Source organism: Brachyhypopomus gauderio, chromosome 2 (assembly GCF_052324685.1).
Source record: "Brachyhypopomus gauderio isolate BG-103 chromosome 2, BGAUD_0.2, whole genome shotgun sequence".
NCBI classification, from domain to species: domain Eukaryota; kingdom Metazoa; phylum Chordata; class Actinopteri; order Gymnotiformes; family Hypopomidae; genus Brachyhypopomus; species Brachyhypopomus gauderio.
The window spans coordinates 49,167,656-49,191,387 of record NC_135212.1 but is presented as its reverse complement, the minus strand read 5'-3'; the positions used below and the strand labels follow the sequence as shown (position 1 = coordinate 49,191,387).

The 23,732-nt window shown below is 48.1% G+C and overlaps 2 protein-coding genes across 6 annotated transcripts in view; one reads left to right on the top strand and one right to left on the bottom strand.

Moving 5' to 3' along the window:
• Positions 1 to 1,128, top strand: part of LOC143508614 (sodium/myo-inositol cotransporter 2-like) — a 44,794-nt gene extending 43,666 nt beyond the window's left edge. For all 3 annotated transcript variants that reach the window (XM_076997257.1, XM_076997258.1, XM_076997259.1), the window contains one exon: positions 203 to 1,128. In XM_076997257.1, the coding sequence (XP_076853372.1) occupies positions 203 to 408 (206 nt within the window). In that variant the 3' untranslated portion in view covers positions 409 to 1,128. The remainder of the gene's footprint in view (positions 1 to 202) is intronic.
• Positions 776 to 22,433, bottom strand: arhgap17b (Rho GTPase activating protein 17b). 3 transcript variants are annotated; one of them, XM_076997261.1, is made up of 21 exons: positions 22,022 to 22,433; positions 15,901 to 15,940; positions 14,053 to 14,157; positions 13,870 to 13,946; positions 13,314 to 13,425; positions 13,143 to 13,219; positions 12,892 to 13,006; positions 12,530 to 12,598; positions 12,357 to 12,438; positions 11,723 to 11,850; positions 9,540 to 9,651; positions 9,021 to 9,102; positions 8,713 to 8,793; positions 8,525 to 8,638; positions 8,278 to 8,369; positions 7,862 to 8,018; positions 6,697 to 6,924; positions 5,842 to 5,978; positions 5,333 to 5,743; positions 2,990 to 3,036; positions 776 to 2,464 (listed from the first exon to the last, which is right to left on the bottom strand). In XM_076997261.1, exons 1-20 carry the CDS (start codon positions 22,072 to 22,074, stop codon positions 3,029 to 3,031), a joined length of 2,280 nt encoding a protein of 759 aa, XP_076853376.1. In that variant the 5' UTR covers positions 22,075 to 22,433; the 3' UTR covers positions 776 to 2,464; positions 2,990 to 3,028. The 3 variants fall into 3 exon arrangements, with proteins under 3 accessions (XP_076853376.1, XP_076853375.1, XP_076853378.1); XM_076997260.1 differs by lacking the exon at positions 2,990 to 3,036 and having other exon boundaries at positions 22,022 to 22,432; XM_076997263.1 differs by lacking the exons at positions 2,990 to 3,036; positions 6,697 to 6,924 and having other exon boundaries at positions 22,022 to 22,429.
• Positions 22,434 to 23,732: the final 1,299 nt, after the last annotated feature.

Sequence of the window (23,732 nt, the reverse complement as noted above, 5' to 3'; positions counted from 1 at the left end):
TGGCTATATCAGAATCTGAAGGTGATATTTGCTGAGTCCTGGTACATGGAAACTCCCCCAGAAGGTCCAAGCGTAAATGAGACTCTGAAGGTCCATGTATTTTAGACTTGATCTAAGATTTCAACATTTTATAATAATATAAATTTAAAATGTTATACTTTGGTATTTTTCATGCCTCTTTTCTCATTTAATATATCCAAAGATGGAAAGACTCCATCTAAGCTGAAGAACATCTTGCTCTGGCTGTGTGGAATGGAGCAGGATCCTGGAGGAGAGAGACACCCTCCATCTCCACCCGAGGCAGAGGCGTGTTCCCTGGAGGAAGACCCCTTCCTAAAGCATGTAGTAAATGCCAATCTTATCGTCTGTCTGTCTGTAGCGGTGTTTCTCATCGCCTACTGGGCGTGAGACAGTCTTATTGTCTGCCTGTGTAGCATTGTCTTCAGGAGAGATTTGAGTTACCAAACTGCCACTACCAAATGGATGCATCTAACTGCTAGTATCAGTAGACAAACAATGGTAATGCCCCTGTCTAGTCATTTCTACATTTACATAGTTTTGGCAGTTAGCAATCTGGTATCAGTTATGAAGTTGCATTACTGAATTTCATCTCATTTCACACACAGACTGTTGTATTTATTCAGAATAAACCACTAGAGGTTCTAAATATTACAGTAGCAAGGACCAAGTGAACCTCATGACATTTATTTTGGATGTTTGTCTGAAGTAATAATATGTTCTTCTTAAAGTTTATTAATAAACATACACACTGAACTGCCACATTTCAGAGTTTATTTTTAATTCAGTTTTATTATTTTTTTCTTATTGCCAGGCATTTTATTAGGTTTCTATGTATCATAAAAGTTGCCATGTATGAAATACAGCAGCAATCAACAATATACTATCTCTGTTCACACCATAGAAGCCAGTAAGCCACAGAAATGTTGCTCACATGGAATAAAAGAACAAAGAAATATTTACGAAAAATACACATCAGCATTCATGAGCCTTTAAAAGTAATTTAGGGAGAACTCGTCACAGAACTAAACGATCTGTAAGTCGGTAATGGACTGGATGAACAACAGCTTCCACACCGACTGTTTCCTGAGTTGAAGTGAACCATTAAAATACTTTTTAAAAAAAACATGTGAAGATTTTGAAAATTCAACCCCCCCCTCCCAACCACACCAGTAAAGCCTTTCAAAGGGTTCAGTACTGAGACCTTTATAGAGGACATTAAAACTGTGCAGACTTTTCCCTGTTTTAGTAAGAGATTAAGTGCATACACATAGAAGGTTACTTTTCTCTAACAGGCAGAATTGTCGAGTGTCAGCTGAGGTAACACTTTAATGGTCAAACAAGAATATCAATAGCATCTGATTAAATGATAAAAGTTTTTAATAGAAGTTGAAGTAGATATTTTGGAATTTGGCTGCGATTTGGTTGTGTATTGTTGCAAATGAGTAATGTTGCATGTTTTGGTCCATCACATCAAACCCTGTAAAGCTATACCATTTCTATAATATTTTCTTTCAAATAAGAAAAATAAGATTTTTGTGGAGAAAAAAAGTGATTGTCTAAATTTAAGAAAAAGACAAAAGCAATATTGCACCAAAATAAAAATAAAAAACCTTAAAAATATATATTTGATATTTTTATAAGTCCTGTATTTCCAGCATAGGCTTTTTGAACTCAATTCAGTACAACAAGCCCATCATGATAATTCCCTGTAAGCCAATTGTTGGTCTAATAAAAATCTTTAACAATAAAATCCTGCACTCTAGTACAGTGATTGAGAGAGTTAAAGAAAAATTGTAGCTGGCAGAAATGAAATGGAAAGTCACACACAGGCTCCATGTTCCCTGTGTACTACACACACAGGCTCTGGAGTGTCTGAGTCCCATTGAAGATGAAACTAGTTTTCTTTGGTTTCTGCCCTCACAAATGCAGTAAAAACGCTTTCAATGTCACTAGTAATAATACATACATGTGTACGGTTAACAGTACACAACAACATAAAATGCACTGAAACATTCTAAATTTCAAGGGCCGGAACCATGGAACGTTCTAGAAGGTGAGAGTTCACGGTTTACATGGTATTGGTATATTATGATGCATGTCTACCTGCTTATCTTCTCATATTGAGTTACAAAGTCCGCAATGTCAGCAAGGTTGAAAACAGTAACAGCTTTTAAGAAGTCCCATCAGTGCTTGGGGTGAAGGGAGTGTGTGGGGCGGTGTGGTCCACACCCAAAACGCAAGGGCTGATTGTCTTCAGGGTTTCACCCTGGGATTCAAAACAGGATTACGAGGAGTGAAAGACTGTGAAGATGAGCTTGCTGTCTGCCTTACAGACTGGTGCTCTCCGATTGGTGGTCATGATCAGGAGGTGATGTCACAGGCTGTTCCACAGCGATCTCAGGGACAAGGACCCGCCCTGGCCCCTTCAAAGACACGCCCACATCTGTGGAGGCAGAACACACAGTCAAACCTCAGAAACACCTGTGCAGTGTCCACAGAAGATAGTGAGAAGAGTAAAGAAAAAAAAAAAACCAAACCTGCTATTACAGGTGGGGAAAAACAAGCACTTAAGCAGAGCACCAAGAACCTGTCACTTTTTTTGATTAACTTTGACACAATTTGAGATTTAATTCAAATGTGTTTATTACTGTAATGGGTCTTTAAGTAGAATCAATTAAGGGTAGCGTCTAAACAGTGTCCGTGGTGCGGATTCCATTTATTACCTCTTATTCTATATTATAGTGTATATATTACACAACTAGATGTGGGAAGCAGCAGACAGATAAGAATAGTCTCAGACAGCAAAGAGGCATGTGGTTATCGGGGGGCTCATTCCGCATGCAGGTTAGGTAGCGGTTAGTTTGGTAAGCTTGGTTAAGCAGGGTTAGTGTGCTGCAACATCTCACAGCTGCGTCCACCGGCCCCCGTGTCAGCGTCACACATAAGCTCATAGGCATGGCATGCTTACCATAGCCTGCTACTCAACTCACAGTTCACAGGTCGGAGGTCACACATCTGCAACAGTTTAATAATTCCACATCATGCTCAAGGTACCCAATTAATTCATTAATTACTCACTGATTACGTCTCAAGCAAAGAGATCTGGTGGAAATAGATCCTTAGAACAATAACAGTGAAACAGTGCACACTAGAACAGAGTGGTCACAACTGATCCCAAAACAGTGACCCCCCCGAGTAAATCAGTTATGATAGCTGGAAGAAAGAGGAGGTGATGAACCCATAGCAGTGAAGCTAGCTTTGCAGGAGAAGTGGATCTCAGTGCTCGTGCTCATGCAGATGAAGTCGTGTGGTGAAATGAGTGAGAGGGCGGAGTTTCAGGCTCGAGGGGCGGGACTTGGGAGGGGTAAACAGGGCAAGGGCAGGAGGGCTGGCAACTGGTGAACGTTCCTTGTCTGCTAACGGGCGTTAACTCCTGAACAGCATGCAGGTTCACCGAGCCACCCACTAAGACCACCACACACTGAACACAGTTCCACAATTCACCAACCACTTTGACTTTCAGTGTAGCAGAGGTGCCAACTCCAGGTTCAGAAAGTAAAAGTCCTCACCAGGATTTTGCTCAGGCTTCCTGGATTGTGTTGATTCCACTAATTTTACCTGGATTGCACTAATTAGAGAATCTAGCAAGTTTGAGCAAAATCCTGGTGAGGACTTTTACTTTCTGAACCTGGAATTGACACCTCTGCAGTGTAGAGAAGTAAATGTAAATCCAACCTATGCTCGGTTAAAATGATATGGTCTAAATCACTCTCTTGGTCGGGTCTAACTGGTCTGAATGATCATATCCTGAGTGAAGGAGCTCAGGGCAGCTTCAGAAGGGTCTAGGGTACGATGTACCTAAAGCGCTTGTGTGAGCTGAAAGGAAACTGGGATTTGTGATACATTACACAATCATAAAAAGACAGAAATGTTCCATTCATTCGAGATCATTCTCCAGAGCCTCCTTCACTACTGGCCGCAGCATTCCAAATGCTTTCTGCCGTCGCCAGCAATTACTTGGATGAATCCAGAACAGACTGCCAAAGCTTCCAAGCCAAGTCAGTGTTTTCTTAACAATGATCCACCTTGTATCTGGAGCTACATGCACTCTTGTTTTTCTTTTTTTATCATGGTCAGCACAAGAGAACATGAGAATCACAAGAATACACCAGTTGAGTAGATTGAGGCCACAAAGACACCAGCAACCAGGATTGTAAATTATTTATGTCAAAGTTAGAAGCCTGGGTTGGCGTCCAACTTTGGGAGAAACCCCAGACATACAGCCACTCTTCCACCACGAGGAGCTCTACATTCCCAGCTAACGCCATGCTAACTTGCTTAATTGCTTTTTTTAGTTATACAAAAAAAAAAGTAAAGACCCAAGCTGTGAGCCAGATTAGCATTTAACCTCTCTTCGGGAAAGTGACCAGTTTTTCCTGTTTTTTTTCTTCATAGTGTGAGTGTTTTTATTCTATTTTTGAAGCTTTGGATTTCATATTGTCTGTAACATGCACTGTAGGTAGTTTTTGCACAATATATGAGGCGCAAGTCCCCAGTGTTTCAAACTTTCCTTTTTCCAGAAACAATATGGACCATTTGAGCCCTTAGGAAAAAATCCAAATAAAGCATTTTATGAATTTTAAAGTAGGACTCGCGATTGTAAAGTGATGAAAAGTGCAACTGAGATGAAAAACAAGCTGAATAGTGAACATCAGAAGGGGGCTGATGAATGATGGCATTTATGGTGACGTTGATGATAAGCTAATTGCAGGACAAGCATTCTAGTTACTACCTGGCACAGGGCAAGGTCCTGAACCTGTGGCAGGATGTGGGCATCGGTCCGTATCACACCTGGACCCTAGCAACTCACTGTGAGGGTGGAGAGTCTCTGAGGTGGGGCTCGTCAACCAGTTTGGACATGAAAATGAGTCCAGATCAGGTTTGTAACAAATTATATGCGCACTCCCTATACGTCTACTGAAATATGGATATTTAATCCAATCAGCTTCAGCTTAAACAGCATAAAATGGTTTTAAATAAAGGCCAACCCATGTGGTTTAGTTGGGGTCTCGTTAACGTGGTTCAGGTGAGTGCTTCAAGCTGTTTCTCCATTCTATGCCTGGTGAAGATTAAAAACCAACACGTTACTGTAAACTGTATTTTTCAGGACAGAATCAAGACTGCACAGTTCTGTCCTGCTCCCTCAACTGTCTGTGATTCTAGCAGCCAACACAATCCTGTCTGATCCAGGCACTCTGTGTGCATTCTTCTCTATACAAGATGGAATTAAAAAGTGACCCCTGCTCCTTACCAGTGATGATCTTGGACGCAGAGCCGCAGACTCCATTGGCACTCTCGGTGTTGGGTTGGGGTGGTGGCGGGACGCTGGGCCTGGGCCGTGGGCGGGGCACCGGCCTGGGCCGAGAGAAGGAGCCGGAATGGAAGGACGACAGCGGAGTGCCCTGGGACGCTTCGTGGGGGGGCGTGTCCGGCGGCGTGGGGGAACTGGGCGGCGAGGCGTCAGGATCGGCCGTGCTCTGCGGGGGCTGCGGGGGAGGGTGGCTCGGGGCCTGGATGGGGATCTGGCTACTGGACTGGCGTCGTGGCATTAAGGTTGGCTGGGCGGGACTGGCAACTGGCCCCTGTGGTGGGGCTGGGGAGATGGCTGTGGTCTTGGGGACCTGGGCTCCCCTGGGTGGTGCTGGGGCCTGCTTCTTTGTGCCTGAAACCATAACAGCATTGGATTAAAACACAATGTCAACTCGGGTAAACAGTCGGTTAAGACTAAGAGAGATGGGGAGAGTGATGGCGAAGTTTTACCTTTGCGTATCAAATGTGGACTGACGCCTTTGGAAGCGGACATGGGAGTCCCTACAGTCAGCTGCCCAGAGGTCCCACCGGGGCCTCCTTGTCCATTCCTCAGGGGCGAAGGTGTGGAGGTCGGTTCTCTGACAACACTATCGTTGGACAAATACACTTAACATTAAATTTACAGTAAACATTATGTGTAGGAGTATTGTGTTAATAAATATTTTGCTTCTCGTGCTGTGAAAGAAGGTGCATGTTAGAGATTATTTAGTTGGCAAGCCAGTGCCAAGACAGAAATAAACGCACAAACTAACCCTATGATTAAAAAAAGTCACAGTTTCTACTGAAGCCATTAGATCGTATTTACACAAAGTGCCATGCGATGAATTTTGCTGTAAGGTTGGAATGAAAGGGGGGGAATGTGTTGAAGAGGCATTTAGGATGGTTAGTTAACTCAGACAAGCCAGCCAACAGCGAGCACAGTGACTCAGAGATGACGAAGGGAAGCTAGGTGTTTACCAGGTCGGAGGGAAGGTGCTGTGTGCTCTGAGAGGGTGACCAGTCTTAGGAGATGGCTGACTAAGAATCTTCCGGAAATGAAATGGCATCTGAAGGCATTAACGCTCACTTCAGTACCTTTGATCCGATTCAACCCAAACCACTGAAGTCAGAAGATCTTGATTTTACGTTGATTTTACTTACTTGTATGTGACTTAATCGGTATGGTGATTCGAGAGATTTATTAAAGCAGATACGCAGAGTCATCTGACGGCTAAAGGCGGGGCGGAGCGAGTGCTCCTGCGTTCTGATTAGCAACTGCGGCGTGGCGGTCGAAACGGGCTCTGGCGTTTGCGGCCGAGTCCTTACCTGCTCTCCTCGGCAGACTGCGTCTGGCCTAAACGCGGCTGGGTGGGAGGAGTCACAGCCCCTGTCTGGCCCACCTCCGAGCCCCCTACGGGCAGCGGGGGGGCGGGGCCGGCAGACGCAGGCGCCGCCCCCGCCTCGGCCGGAGGGAGAGGGGGCTGGAAGGCAGGCGAGGAGTGCTGCTTTCTACTTAGCGTGCCGGTTCTACGGGGCGTTTGCTCCAGCTGCCTGCTAGCGGGGGATACAGGGGAAAGGGGGAGAGAAGGTGAACCACCCGCACCCAACAGAGCTCCAGCTGCCAGAACTGAGAGGCAGTCCAAAGGAGAAGCAGGAAGGAGGAGATCCGGCACACAGCAAACCCAAGGAAGAGGGGACGCATGTTCTGACACCACAGGAGTTAGAGGGACTGATTTTACAGTTTGTGTTACAGTGTGTTTTGTCATTTAAGTACTTATTTACAAAGCATCCCCCTAACTAAATCCAGATGTGTATATGACAATTTCATTAAATGTCCTTTCACACTGTAAAACTCTTAAAACATGTGAGAAGTAGTTTATAAGTACATGTGTGAAGCTGTTTATAAGCTATTTATTATCTTTTGTTAGTTTTGAAGGAGGTTTTGCGCCTTATGTCAAGAGATTTACCTCATACAAAGAACATAGAACTGAACAAACCTTTCTGAGGAGGACCACATGACTGTAAAGACCTTTCAGCTTTTCAACCTTTGAGCCCTCATTCATCCAACAGACTAGAGATGAGAGCATAAGGGCGTGGAGACACCGTAGTCCCACTTCACAAGCCCTGTGAGCCCTGGCTGCCATATTGTCAAGACACTGGTTACCAAGGCACAGCTACAGTAGCTATTATCTTGCTCCGCATGGTTCCTTCAGACCCTCTTCATAATAACCACATGAGCACTCACTTTGTCATACACGACCAGGAGAGAAAACCAAGTTTTATTGATTTAATAATCAATAAAATTGATTTAATCAAGTTTTATTGATTTAATAAGGCATACAAAATATGAAACCTGAGAAGCTACACAGTCTCTTCAGCCGGAGAAAGATCGTCCGCCTTGACTGTGACAGACTCACTGGCCACTACATAGAAAGCAGAGGTGGCTGTGGATCTGGAGGCTTGTCTGAGGTGGCGCGGGTGCGTCTGGTACCTGTCTTTGCGGGGAGTCTCGGCCTCTGGCGCCCCCTGGCTGCCCGGCCGCCTTCTGTCGATGGGCGAGGCCTCAGGCTCGGGGGTCCCCGGGTGCCCAGGCTGGTGCGTGGGGCCTGTGGGCATGGCAAACATGCCTGACACGTTGAAGTCCACGTCTGAGGAACATACAAGAAGAGAACAGGACATTAGACTTTCCTCAAAAACAAAATGAATGTAGTCTGCTAGGTAACAATTTCCCTAAAGGAAATCAATCAACCAATCAACCAATCAACCAATCAATCAATCAATCAACCAATCTAACTAACTAACTAACTAACTAACTATAGCAAACAAGGTGTTCAATATGTTTACCATGTTCTTACCTCTGTGCTCCTGTAAATACTCATGCTTAGGTCAACAAAAAGATCATCTTACCATCTGGGAAGAACCAGTCTGAGTGCTGGATAATGGGCTCAATTATGGTCACCACGTGGACCGAGGTAGCAGCTGCCATTTCAGCAAGGGTCCTGCCACCATAAAGAAACCGCAAACATCTTGAATTATCCAGTGTAAGAGAGAAGGGGATCTGATAGTTTAGGTAAAGTGACTTTTCTCCACTGTGAAGGCAAATGGTAGGTTTGAAGGGGTGACCTGATCTGAGATCAGCTGAGATTGCACTAACCCTTCGGTCTTGGCCCACAGCAGGTTGGGTCCCAGTACGATGGCGATGTTGCTCGGGGTCATCTTATTGACCTCACTGTCCTGAGCTAGTCTAGCCAGGAACTTCACCAAATACCTTCATAGACATAAGAGGAACTCTTGTAATGACTCACAGAGGCAGTTAAATGGTGAAGAGGTGACTGCACTTACCTCAAATTTGTCTTGTTGGCCTTTGGCAAACTGTCACATGTCACCCACAGAGCCTGCAGTCTCTTATCTGGGTCTGAAACACTGACAGACAAAAAAGAGAGAGAGACAGCTCTCAGTAATAGAGATTTATTTATTACATAATAAATATATTATTTATATATTTATATATATAATATATACATATTTATATATACATATAATTTATCTTTTACAATGTGCTTAACATGTGCTTTCCAAATATTTTCTAGCATTTAGATTTAACATTGCTACTGCTTACTGCGTTTACCCTTGACTGAAGTGTGAGTTACCTCGAGGCTTGAATCCAGTCATCGTAAAGCTGGAAGGCCATTAGAGGCTCAGGTAGCTCACGCAGGTAAGACTTCAGAGCTCCTGATAACGGGAGAACAGCAAAACAGCATGAAACACAGCTAGTGTCCTGGTGAAACACTCTACCCAGTCTAGAGGGCTGGTCACAGCAACAGGGCAAGTAGCAGTTTAACCCATACAAAAAAAAAAAAAAAAAAAAAACAGCCTGATCAGGTTGTTTTTGTTTTTGGCATGGGGAGGGGAGGGGAAGGGGGGGGGGCACACACCATTTGTGTAAAGTAAAGATGTGGCAAAGAGCTTCAGTGTTACGGTAGTGCTATTCTGTATCTTTTAAAACATTTACTTAGAGTTGAAATGTTTAAGACCTCTACACAACTTCACAATGACCCAGATCTGGGGGGGGGATTAGTGTGCTACGCCACCAGGAGGGAGATGAGCAGAAGACTTCCTCATTGCACAGGAGAGAGGGCCAATGTTGATGTGCAGAGATGGACTCGTACCGGCCACGGCGTGGGGGTCGGAGTAGAACTCCTCCAGCTGAGAGGTGGAGCAGTCCAGCGCCGCCTTGAGCTTCTTCAGCTTGGAGGCCCCGGCTGCGATGCGGAACAAGCCCTGCAAGCAGAACGCGGGTCCCACAGGTGATCAGACGGTGAAAGGCCGATTCATTTGCTCACTGGAGAAATGTTCACTATGAGAGCGAGCCTTGAGGGGAAACGGCTGTCTGGTCTCAGTGCTATAATTAGAGCAGGGGGTCTGGGCACGATCACCGAAAGCAGAAGTGAAGTGCACAGTAACATCAGGGCTGCGTTCACACTTCTGTGTCAAAGGCCCCAATGCCACAGAGGCTCTGCTACCACATTTGAGCCAGAGCCAAGTAAATGTGTGCGTGGTGTGTGTGTGGTGTACGTGTGTTGTGTTATTTGTGTGTGGGTGTAGGGGGCTCGGAGGTGGGCCAGACAGGGGCTGTGACTCCTCCCACACAGGCCAGACGCAGTCTGCTGAGGAGAGCAGGTAAGGACTCTGCTGCAAACGCCAGAGCCCGTTTCGACCGTCACGCCGCAGTTGCTAATCAGAACGAAAGAGCACTCGCTCCGCCCCGCCTTCAGCCGTCAGATGACTCCTCTCTCATGCCCGTCTCAACTCCTCTCACACGCCGGTCTCAACTCCTCTCTCACGCCGGTCTCACCTCCTCTCTCATGCCGGTCTCACCTCCTCTCTCATGCCGGTCTCACCTCCTCTCTCACGCCGGTCTCCCCTCCTCTCTCACGCCGGTCTCACCTCCTCTCTCACGCCGGTCTCACCCCCTCTCTCACGCCGGTCTCACCTCCTCTCTCACGCCGGCCTCACCCCCTCTCTCACGCCGGCCTCACCCCCTCTCTCACGCCGGTCTCCCCTCCTCTCTCACGCCGGTCTCACCTCCTCTCTCACACCGGTCTCCCCTCCTCTCTCACGCCGGTCTCCCCTCCTCTCTCACGCCGGTCTCACCTCCTCTCTCTCACGCCGGTCTCACCTCCTCTCTCTCACGCCGGTCTCACCCTCCTCTCTCACGCCGGTCTCACCTCCTCTCTCTCACGCCGGTCTCACCTCCTCTCTCACATGCCGGTCTCCCCTCCTCTCTCACATGCCGGTCTCCCCTCCTCTCTCACGCCGGTCTCACCCCCTCTCTCACGCCGGTCTCACCTCCTCTCTCACGCCGGCCTCACCCCCTCTCTCACGCCGGTCTCCCCTCCTCTCTCACGCCGGTCTCACCTCCTCTCTCACGCCGGTCTCACCTCCTCTCTCACACCGGTCTCACCTCCTCTCTCACACCGGTCTCCCCTCCTCTCTCACGCCGGTCTCCCCTCCTCTCTCACGCCGGTCTCACCTCCTCTCTCTCACGCCGGTCTCACCTCCTCTCTCTCACGCCGGTCTCACCCTCCTCTCTCACGCCGGTCTCACCTCCTCTCTCTCACGCCGGTCTCACCTCCTCTCTCACATGCCGGTCTCCCCTCCTCTCTCACATGCCGGTCTCCCCTCCTCTCTCTCATGCCGGTCTCACCCTCCTCTCTCACGCCGGTCTCACCTCCTCTCTCTCACGCCGGTCTCACCTCCTCTCTCTCACGCCGGTCTCACCTCCTCTCTCTCATGCCGGTCTCACCTCCTCTCTCTCATGCCGGTCTCACCTCCTCTCTCTCATGCCGGTCTCACCTCCTCTCTCTCACGCCGGTCTCACCTCCTCTCTCACGCCGGTCTCACCTCCTCTCTCACGCCGGTCTCCCCTCCTCTCTCACGCCGGTCTCCCCTCCTCTCTCACGCCGGTCTCACCTCCTCTCTCACGCCGGTCTCACCTCCTCTCTCTCATGCCGGTCTCACCTCCTCTCTCTCATGCCGGTCTCACCTCCTCTCTCTCATGCCGGTCTCACCCTCCTCTCTCACGCCGGTCTCACCTCCTCTCTCTCATGCCGGTCTCACCTCCTCTCTCACGCCGGTCTCACCTCCTCTCTCACATGCCGGTCTCCCCTCCTCTCTCACGCCGGTCTCCCCTCCTCTCTCACGCCGGTCTCCCCTCCTCTCTCACGCCGGTCTCCCCTCCTCTCTCACGCCGGTCTCCCCTCCTCTCTCACGCCGGTCACCCCTCCTCTCTCACGCCGGTCTCCCCTCCTCTCTCACGCCGGTCTCCCCTCCTCTCTCATGCCGGTCTCACCTCCTCTCTCATGCCGGTCTCCAGCAGCATCATCACGCAGGCCTCGATGGGCAGGGCGATCTCCCTGCCACTGCGCTTCAGGTGTTCCTCCAGCGCCATGCCGAACGCGGGCTTCTCCGTCCACGTGTCTGTACAGCAGGGAGTCCGTAGGAGGAAGGAGGGGGAGAGGGGGTTGGGGGGGGGTGGAGATGGTTAGGGAGGAGGAAGGTGTTTTATTGTCTGGCAACCCATAACCCATGTGGTGCAATTTGAATTATGACAGGAAGCATGTGGAAATCATAAGCAGATAAGCATGTTCTTAAAGATACACACTGCTCATGACTTCCCCGCATGAGGTGATTTACCATGACAGTCCAGCATGGATAAAACAAGAGAAGAGAACGAAAGCCCAGCCGTTGTGTAGAGCGACTGGCACAGACGGCTCCTAGTCTCAGTGGTGTGGTGAAACACTGCTGCTTAACGCTTACTCATTCAAGACAGTCTCAAAAACAGACGGGAAAGAGGAACTTATCTGCCAAAACTGCAACTGACTGGTCATCTGAATGATTAGTATTTAGAAGACCTTACATGATGGACATGATGAATGAAAGCTCCGCGCTCGACCTGTAGCAGCCTGAGATGGGGTTAAACGCACCTTGCTGTGATCTGACAGTAGGCAAGATGCTTTCAATGGAGGACAGAGATCTTCTGTGGTACTCAGCTTGGGCCTCTAACATCTGATAAACAAACGTGGCATTAATTGCATGCCTCTTTATCAGAAGACACGTGTGTGCGTGTGTGTGTCTGAACTGCAAAGCAAGAACTCACCATGACGTAGTAACGAGCATACTCGCCCTCCTTGGAGGAGAAGTTGTACATGTCAGCAGCCAGCTGGTCCTGAAGAGAACAGACAGGATTCTGCTTATTTAGCCAGAAAACCGTGTTGGGAGGTGAGAAACTTCACAGTCAGCAAATATGCTCATGGCAAAGTGAAAGTTACGTGTCATCACAGCAAATGTTGTAGAATATCTGAAACTGAATCAGTCCTCTGCTCCAAATCCATTTCACTTGTTCTTTAAGGAGCTCCAGGATTTCACATCAGGTCATGCGCTGAGCTCTGATGGCCATGTTCTAAAGGCCTCTCTGTCCCGTAGGTCAGGAGACCCCTCCCACGAGGGAGAAGACCATACCTTACATATCTCCACTTTATTATGGGCCTCGTCCATCTCCTCTTTGAGCGAGTCCACCTTGGCCGCAATCGCCTGGTTGTTCGCCGTGAAACCCGCCTTGTTGGCCTGCTGATATCTGGATTAAACGCAGGCCGATTAGGTGCCGTGAACACCCACACCACACGTAGGTAATCCAGCATAATAAAAGTTTGTAATCCGCCGTTTGTAAGACGGGTGTCTGGCCTGCGTTTGAACCTTTCGTTTAAACACACCTCGTTTTCGCCGAATCGTAATCCAGCACGAGCTTGGCCAGCTGCTTCCTCTGCTTCAGGATGTTGGGAATGTCGACCTGGTGGCATAAAGACAGAGGGATACAGGAGTGGGCACCCTGCCCAGCGCAGGCACTCTAGCGTGGGTAGAGTGAGCCGGGCATGGCCGCTCACCTCCGCCAGCTGGTTGATGGGGTCCAAAACGTCCCTCTCCAGCTGCACCTCGTGCTGGCTCTGTTCGTAGGCCAGGACGCTCTCCGCCTCCCCACACAACTCCATCATCTTCCTTTACAAGCACACACATACACACACACACACACACACACACACACACACATGCACGCACACAGGCTTACACTACTGATAAAGCAGCAGATGAAGCACTTGTGGAATGTGGACTGTTAAACAGCCTTTTCACTCCCACGAACTACAGTCACCCACCCACTCGTCCTCCTGTGCACACTCTGGTTTAGAACAGTGACCCAGCGCAAATATACAACATCCACATAACGGACTGTAGCTCATATCGACAGCACGAGCAGCTATGCACAGGAGTCTCCTGCCCTTGGTAGCCTACAGAGACCTGTGACCTGTGGGAGAGGCACGCTGGGATCTACCCGGCATGACACGCCCCCGTGCAGAGGGCGGGAGCCCCGGGAGCTCAGCCAATCATCTACTCTGTTGCAGACACACACGCCCGTGAACAGGGGCGGGACCCACGGGAGCTCACCCAATCATCGTCTCCTCTCCCAACTGTCCCCCGCCGTCCACCATGGCCTGGGACAGGCCCGTCAAAGGCAGTTTCTTCTGCAACGACAGAGAATGCACAAATGGGAACCACGCCTCTCCGTTCTGCACAAGGTGCTGCGCCGTGAACCCGACCGGGCAGCCACGTGACCCGCTGCTCACTCACGTGTCTCTTGTCCACGTCTGATCCCACGTGACCCTGCAGACAGGCCACCATCTTCTTGTTCGCGCTATGCAAGACCATCCTCACCAACTCCATGCGTCGCTCGATCTGTAAACACCACATCCCCAAAAAATAAACAGAATATACGCTACAAATGTTCAGGCTGGCCTATGATATTTAGATTCAGATTCTTTATGGTCATTGTAATGTGTACAATATAAAGTAAAGTACAGGCCTCTCTAGTGTACATATTAAAAAGAGAAATATACAGAATATACAGAAAAGCTATTTTACAGATGGATGTAAAATGGAGTGTTTTTAACACACTAAGGATGGCCAATATTCTGTGTTGTATCTACACACTGAGACCACTCTGAGATCACACTGAGACCACTCTGAGACCACTGCATTTGGATCCCCACATCATACAGCTAGTGTTATAAACCACTTACACCTTCCATCTGAAACGTGGAATGTAAATACATTTGCAATTTAAAACGCGCGATGTGTTATTCACACTTATGACTTGCTAAGCAAGTGCAGATTGCATCAGATTTCTGTCACATCACTTCCCCTCCAGCCCACAGCCGTCACCCCACGCCTGGCCGCGATGCAGGAGCCTCCCCAGCTGATGCTCCACCCGGGGGGGCACGCCGCCCGCCCCACTCCTACCCTCCCTGTGGCTGGACAAGCCCCACGATCACAGACCAGGGCGTCACGGCCCGCTCTCGCAGCTAGGGGGCAGCGGCGTGCCCGGTTTCCCCACACCCAACGCTGCTGGCTGGACTTGTGCCAGTATATGGTGTAAAAGTCCCCTTCTGTTCATAGGTGCACAAGCACTGTTAGACAGCTGCTGCTGGAACTGAAACTGAGGTGCCATTTGAGGTGTCATTTCTCACAGCCTCAAGAGTTTTCTTATCAAGCACACAATCAAATAAACCCCGAACTTTAACACTATCCATTACAACAGAAGCCACTAAGCTGGTCTCAGCAGCAATGCCAGGCTGGGACCGGACCACGGCGCCACTCATGCCCCTCCCACACCTTCACCCGCTGCTCTGTCAGCTCCTCTTGTATGTTTACGAGGCCGTTATCAGCCGGCTGCTCTTCACTGGAGCACAGATGATGAGAAGCCGTTAAACTTTGACCCTTGGTCATGGAATGTGAGTGTGAGCGGAGCGGGAGTGAAGCACAACTCTTCTTCGTTGGTTAGGCACATCACACATGATGGAAGATGACATCACACCCTGCGGTCCGTCTGCCTGGTCAGTTCTCAGGGGCTGTTTGAGTTGGGTCTTAATGCTAGACCTGCTCCACAATATAACAGTTCACTCCAGTTCAGTAACATGTTCAGCTGTCCTTACTTTTTCTACTTTAGCATGTTTAAAAAGCAGTTTCACCCCCAGGTTCTCACCCTTGGCTCAGAGTGCATTTCCACTGGTAGTGTGGTTTTAGTGGAAGAGTGTAGAGCTACACCTAAGCCCACACACAGTAAGGGTGCTACGTGTGACACACATAAGGGTGCTACGCATGACAAACAATACATGTGCTTTTGGAACTACCTCTCTGAGATCTACATTCACATCATAGAGAACATTCCAGAAGTGCAGGAGAGACTGGCCTGCACCAGAGGTGAGACAGCTCAGCAGTGAGACAGCTCAGCAGTGAGACAGCTCAGTTACTGTGACTGGTTCCACTGGACAAAGCAGCTCTGACAGTGATGTGACTGCACTAAAATAAAGTCCTTGATTAAGTCACTATGGCACCATCACCTGCCCATACGTTCCTTACAAAGTTAAGGTCATCGCCAACCAAGTAAAAAAAATAAATAAATAAGGAAATAATAATTACCTGCAGAATATCATCACTGAGAACTTCTGTCTTTTCTGCCCTGAGGAGAAAGAAGAACGAATATGTGTGGTTAGTTTTCTAAGGGATGATGATATGGACCACAGGGCCATGGTGAAGCGTCCTGGAAACACACAGGGGGGTGAATGAGAGAGGATGCTTCTGCAAGGCATTGTGTGTTCCCAGTGTTCCCACCGCTCCCAGTGTTCCCACCGCTCCCAGTGTTCCCACCGCTCCCAGTGTTCCCACCGCTCCCTGGGTTCCCACCGCTCCCAGTGTTCCCATCGCTCCCAGTGTTCCCATCGCTCCCAGTGTTCCCACCGCTCCCAGTGTTCCCACCGCTCCCAGCGTTCCCACCGCTCCCAGCGTTCCCACCGCTCCCAGCGTTCCCACCGCTCCCAGCGTTCCCACCGCTCCCACCGCTCCCAGTGTTCCCACCGCTCCCAGTGTTCCCACCGCTCCCAGTGTTCCCACCGCTCCCAGTGTTCCCATCGCTCCCAGTGTTCCCACCGCTCCCAGTGTTCCCATCGCTCCCAGTGTTCCCACCGCTCCCAGTGTTCCCACCGCTCCCAGTGTTCCCACCGCTCCCACCGCTCCCAGTGTTCCCACCGCTCCCAGTGTTCCCACCGCTCCCAGCGTTCCCACCGCTCCCAGCGTTCCCACCGCTCCCAGCGTTCCCACCGCTCCCACCGCTCCCAGTGTTCCCATCGCTCCCAGTGTTCCCACCGCTCCCAGTGTTCCCACCGCTCCCTGGGTTCCCACCGCTCCCAGTGTTCCCATCGCTCCCAGTGTTCCCATCGCTCCCAGTGTTCCCACCGCTCCCAGTGTTCCCACCGCTCCCAGTGTTCCCACCGCTCCCAGTGTTCCCATCGCTCCCAGTGTTCCCATCGCTCCCAGTGTTCCCACCGCTCCCAGTGTTCCCACCGCTCCCAGTGTTCCCATCGCTCCCAGTGTTCCCACCGCTCCCAGTGTTCCCATCGCTCCCAGTGTTCCCACCGCTCCCAGTGTTCCCATCGCTCCCAGTGTTCCCACCGCTCCCAGTGTTCCCATCGCTCCCAGTGTTCCCACCGCTCCCTGGGTTCCCACCGCTCCCAGTGTTCCCACCGCTCCCAGCGTTCCCACCGCTCCCAGCGTTCCCACCGCTCCCAGTGTTCCCACCGCTCCCAGCGTTCCCACCGCTCCCAGTGTTCCCATCGCTCCCAGTGTTCCCACCGCTCCCAGTGTTCCCATCGCTCCCAGCGTTCCCACTGCTACAGAGTGGTAGCTAGAAATGTATCTGACATCACTGCATTTTAAGAGCTCATTTCAACTTAATGAGTAACTTGAGTGACCAATAAACCTTAAGAATGTGAAACTGTAGAGAGAACAGATGTTATGGCTACAGTAATGGAGTGGCCCACGATGGTCAGTCAGAAGACAGGCTTCCATCTTTACTCCAGAACCATATCAGCACTGCTACACTATCTACATAGAATTATCTGCATGACCACTCTCGGTTTTACAGCAATTCTTTCAAAATACTTTTGCCAACGTAACAACAGGCCACGCTATCTATTAACAACCTGACAGATACACCCTGACTGAGAGACAATCTTCTATCTGGCTTTAGCATTCCAGCTTTTAGCATTCCACATGTTGTTATGGCAATCGTATACACACACATACACAGACGCTTGTGTGCACATGCGAGAATGCACACCCGCTCGCATGTGCACACACGAACAAACACATTTATACCACAAGTGCGCGCACACTAGGGTGATGACTTTTATACAACCTCGTTTCCCTGTATCATAATTTGATGAGCTTTCATTTAAGATTAAATAAAATATTACATTCAAGACAATTTGATAAAAAAAAACCTCACGCACAAAATGATTTGACTGTCCTGGCTGACGGCACACAGCGTTATACGATGTTCTGGAAAATTCTATACATTTCTCTGCTACATAAATTACTGCACAAGTTGGTTTCATGACTTATGTTATATACAGTATATATATATCATGATATTTTTAATATCATAAAAATCATAAAATGCTAAAATGCCTACATAAATAACATTTCAAAGTGGTTTGTGCGTGACTTTTTTCAATATTTTAATGGAATAAACGTCATTTTAGTCATTAATAGGCAAAAGTTCATTCATTCGTGCTACAGGAAATAATGTTTGAGAAAAAAAAAAAATCAAAAAGTCATCACCCTAGCGCACACACACATATGTGAAGCCAGACTACAGTTAGCCACAGCAGTGTTCCTGCAGCTGTGTGCCAGTTAACCCCCCCCGCGCGGTGCACACAGCCGTTCAGAGCCGCCATCACCACGCTGAGCAGAGACAGAGAAATGCAGCTCCCTATTCTGGGTTTTAGTGCGTGAGTGAGAACAGACGCCCCCCCAGATCATCCCCCGTCAGCCCGTCAGCCGGACCCCCCCCCCCCCCCAGCGCCACTGTCCACCAGGCCCACGAGGGCACAGCCATTAGCTGCTACTACCGCAGTACACAGGAGGCTGAAGATGCAGACGTGTGTCTTGCGGTCAATGAACGAGAAAGTCATGTTCTGCAGTGGGTCATGTGACCAGAGCTTTGTCTGATTGGTCAGCGGATGTATGGGTTTCTGAACAGAGGTGTTAATTCCAGGTTCAGAAAGTAAAAGTCCTCACCAGGATTTTGCTCAGGCTTCCTAGATTGTGTTGATTCCACTAATTTACCTGGTTGCACTAATTAGAGAATCTAGCAAGCTTGAGCAAAATTCTGGTGAGGACTTTTACTTTCTGAACCTGGAATTGACAGCGCTGTTTCTGAAGGAGGAGAGATGACAAGGACAACCTGCAGGGCGTCCGTGCGTGGGTGTTTAGGGAGAGCCGCAAAAAGGCTGAAACTAATAACCACAGGCAGAGCAAGAACCAATATCCACGAGATCTGATTACACGGGCCGGGAGCAGCACGGCTGCAGGAAGAATTTTTAGATTCCCATCAATATTGGATTAGCATTGATTTGCCACGCGGCCAATGGACAGCAGGCGCTGCACTGGCGTTGGGGGGCAAAAACGGTTCTGTGAACGCACGCTGCTTACGGCACCAGACGAGTGGGGCGCACGAAAACAGCATGTGCGTCTGATTAAAGCCAGACGGGACAATCGCAGTCCCGAGCACTTGATCTCATGCATTCCCACGACATCATCCGAGTTCAATCAGTGCACACAATTCAAATTAAAGAATAAAGACATTGTGCCTGCCATTAGGCAGGGAAATTAAACCCAGAATTCTGAATCTCCCATCCACAATTTCCCATTTACTGTCAGATGTTTTTGAGCGTTTAGTTTGCTTTTTTTTTACTTGCAGCTGGCCAACAAGTAATCTTTTTTCTGCTGACCAAGGATAAAATGCTTTGTGCCAAAATCCATGATTCAGTTAAGATAGGGGCTAGAGAGCTGGTCTCAGATCAGTAAGTGGGGTTTGACAGTGAGCCTGAATGCCACCAGCATGGCGAGGAGTTCCTCCCCTCTTCCCCATGATCATGTGATCATGTGATCATGTGATCAGTGATCATAGCTGCACTGCTGCTTTGTTCCGAGTTTCTGGAAAAGCCCGCACACTCGTCTGAAACCCCCGCGCTTGGAAATGCTGTGCTCACAGAAAGCTGCTCACGGGTCCAGCCAGTGCCTGATGCTTCTGCCCCTCTCACCTCTCGTAGGAGAACATACTGGAATTTGGTGAGCAGGGAAAATAGATTCACAGATTTATCACTGCTCAGTAAGGGACCAAGGGGTATTTCTACTCTAAAAGACCATTTAAAAAGACCGTTCTAAAAGACCATTCATATTTTGACGCTGGGATGAATCTTTCGTTAGCGCTCTCAGCCTAATGCAGCTGTCTGAGGAAATTTATAGACCTGACCTAAGTGGGATTATAGACCTGACCTAAGTGGGATTATAGATCTGACCCAAGTGGGATATTAACACAACGCTCATAACCAGACAGAGAAAGTATGGCTGCTCATCACAGTACCCTGATTAGTATACGCTCTGACATCCCAATGCCACACAGTGTGGAATGAGCTCAGGGATTGTTTTAGAGGCCTATAGCCATGCACTGTGTTTTAGCTTCTGTGTTAGGAATCTAACACAGCTTCACATCCACGCACCACACACAGCCTTTCCATTCCAACCAGGGCTGTGTGATTTCTGAGATATCACTCAGCTGTCACTTGCGTTTCCTCTTCCTTGCGATCACAGTAAATTCCTCTGCTGTGTTCTGCTCTGTAGGTGTCCAGATCCAACTCAAGCCGTGTCGGGGCTACGTGCTGCACCCTGGGAGGCAGTTCATCTGTCTTCCACATTACACTCCGTGATTTACTGCATCAAAGACATGATGAGTCTACCAGCTGTCTCCCTACTAGCCACACATATATTAAGAGTGATGTTTTACCACTGCAATCCAGGAGAGTAAAAGCTCTCTGTAATAGACACTGTTACACTTCAGAACCTGGACTATGTCTGTATGTTTTTACAGTACAAAAAGAGCACGTCTGGCCCTTCAACAAGCTCCTCTCTTTTATATGTTTTATTATATTAGTGGGTATCCTCTCCAATGCAGGCGAGTGTTTATCTGACAAGCTTTTCAAATAACCACGAGGAACATTGCAGCTACATTAACATATTAACTAGTTCCATGTTGTTTGTGTCATACTGATTTTCCCACCCCACCCAAAGTGTGTTACGTGAGAATTACCAAGCGAACAAACTCTGTTTACGTCATGTACTTGTTTATATGACTTGTCTGCATAAATAAGGGTTATTCATGAGTCCATCACATAAATAATCCACTACTGCTACGCTATGGTTCTGTTCTGCGGGACGCGGCCATGACCAGGACATTCACAGGTATATGTCTGGAATGTCAGATTCACAACAAGTAGGTGCATGTGAAAATTTACACGTGCTCAAAGAACTTCGACTAGCCGCCTCATGGCAAGTCACATCTCGCAGGAACTCGGTGGCACTCCTGGAAATAAAGGCCCCAAGCGTGTTCCAGCTCACTGTAGGTCCCTCGCAGAAAACCAAAAAAACGGGTCCTTCCACATTTTACCACATCGCTTCCCCGAGTGTGCCAGAAGGACCCTTGCTGCCGTGTAGCACCGAGGAACACACAGCAGCACAAAGAGCAGCACAGCAGGCCAAGATGTGTGGGTGTCAGGCAGCAGCCAAGGGGAAGCCCCCCCACACAGGGCTCATAAGAGGCCCAGTCAAGGGGGCTCCAAGATTGCAGGGTTCCCTTTGACACACAAACATCTTTAAAATGTTGACGTGTAAAACACTTGGCAGGAGGCACTTAGGCTAGAGGCCACAGGAAACACACCGGAGAGTTTTCCATTAACAAACAGTAGGGCGTCAGAGATGAGGCTGTGCTCATTAGGAAATCACTGCTGTCAATGCCTTGATGGTGGGCATATTTTAATGTGTATCTATATTTCATACATAGAATAAAGCAATACCAGTATTAGTATCAAGCCACTAATATATGTATTGGTAGTAGAGATAAGGTGCTAATTTTATTCCATCATGTGTCTTGATGAAACTTTATAAAGACAACACTGGCTGGTTTGAGACTTTTTAGAAGGAAAAGAATGAAACAAAGTTCATCACATCTCCTATGGAGGTCTGTTCTGGTATCTGAACCTGAATCTGGTATTACAAATGGACTGTGAATTTGAAGTTGAGTACTCACAACTGGCATTTACATTCCGTAATAACTTCACAAATATTACCCACAAAAAATATAATGCACTGATTTACTTTATGTCATCACCCAGGAGAAGTACGTTTCTGTGTAAGTATGCTGTACAGTAGGCCTGTACACTCAGTGCAGCGTGTATTGGTTATAACACAACATTATAACTCAGTAAGCACACCTAATCTTGAGGCTACAGAGTTACAGTTAAGCGATGATTTTAGACACCCTCGGTCATATTAAATCGATGAAGGTAAGATGCATGTTACAATAAAAGATTTTTCCAGGGGCGGTTCTGGTGAACTTGCTCTCTCGACACTCCCCAGTGTTCGCCGTATACTCTACACTCTCCCTTTCGTTTCTAAAACGGTTCAGTATGGCCCAGATACTAACCTCCCAACCGTCTGGTTGGCGAGCTGTTTCATGCGATTAAACTGCTTCTTCATCGTCGCGCCTTTCGCCGTAGTTTCCAACTTTCAGAAGTTACGAGGCCACCCCGTGAATCTCTCAGGTCCAGAGGTTGCTCGGTGCCATCGTGGCCGCCGCTCGGTGAGGTACGAATCCGCGCTGCTCCGCCAGGCCCGATGTCCGCGCTCATTCCCCGGCTCGTCCACTCGGTTCGGGGGAAACTCTTTAACTACGCGAAAGCTGCCCGTTTCATTATTATGTGCTCCATTTTGCCCTGACCGTCTCCGCAACAGTGTTTGAACAACGGTACACAAGGAAATAGGAAGTAGTGCTCACTTCCCTACAGCACTTCAACATGGGCAGTGACACTCGACACCTTCGTGAGGCGGCCTGCTGATTTCATACGAGCCGCTCAGGTCAAGATTTAAAAGGTTGTTGCGCCTGGTCCACCTCGCATAGAAGAGCTCACTGACCTTGAGCTCTTTGTGACACGAGTAATATCGTATTAGGGAATTTGTAATAAAAAAGGGAATTTGTAACACCGTGACATGAATCATACTATGGTAAATGTTTAGTTAATTTGTGTTCTGTTTCGAAATGTTTTAAACTAAACTACAGCGGTTACCAGAACCCACAAACCATGAATGACAGCACACACACGGTCTACTACCAGACAAAATGCGGGAATGTAATAGTTTCAGTGTCCTTTCGATTTGCACAACACTGAACATACGAGAAAAAATACGAGGAGAAAAGGAACTCGAAACAAGCATCTCTGTCGGTTTCGTACATGAATTTTATTCTGAGGAGAAAACCTTTTTAGTCACTCTATGAAAATGGTGTAGGCTATGTATATCCTCAGAGTATGTGCGTGAACCTGTTGGATAATTTGTAAATATTCCAAAATATTCCATTAGGAATATTATTCCATTCCTATTCCATCATGTATATATCATACGCTATTCGAGCAAGCGGAGTAGTCATATATTTAAACATGTCTACAATACGAGGTCTCACAGACGGTTAGTAAACAGGAGAATCAACGTGCTCCCGGTACACTCGTAAACAGATTTCACCAATAAAATGTAGTTTGCTGCCACCTGCAGGCCATTATCGGTCTTACATCACCATAAAAGATGGAACCACATTATTATATACCACATAATTTTTTTGCTATTGTTGACAAAGGCAGACGCAGAAAAAAGGAACACATAGTGATTGATAAAACACCTTACGACATTGTAAAATTACAACATCGTGTTTTAATTAAGAAGATAAATGTAGTCAAACTATCCAAATGCTTAAAGATTTTAAATTCGTTCAGAGTACCCTTTGACCTTTAATAGCATAACCTTTAGTATGAAATTCACCTGGCAGTTCTGAGTGAAGGAGCTGACTGTATCACGGCATCACCCAGACCTGCACTGTCTGCTACGTTGAAAGAATGGATGTTATTAATTACTGAAACAAAAACATATTAACAAATGTTAACGACACAGACAGACAGCAGAGGACAGTCTTGGGATGGTATTTTTTTATTTTTATTTTTCTACAGCTTGTACACAGCCTATAATCTAAAACAGGAATGAAAAAGACCCAGTGGACTGTACAGCATTTTATTTGCAACTTTCTACAGTGACGTGTTACACTCCAACAACACCCACATTAACCAGGACTTCATAAAGACACTATGGAT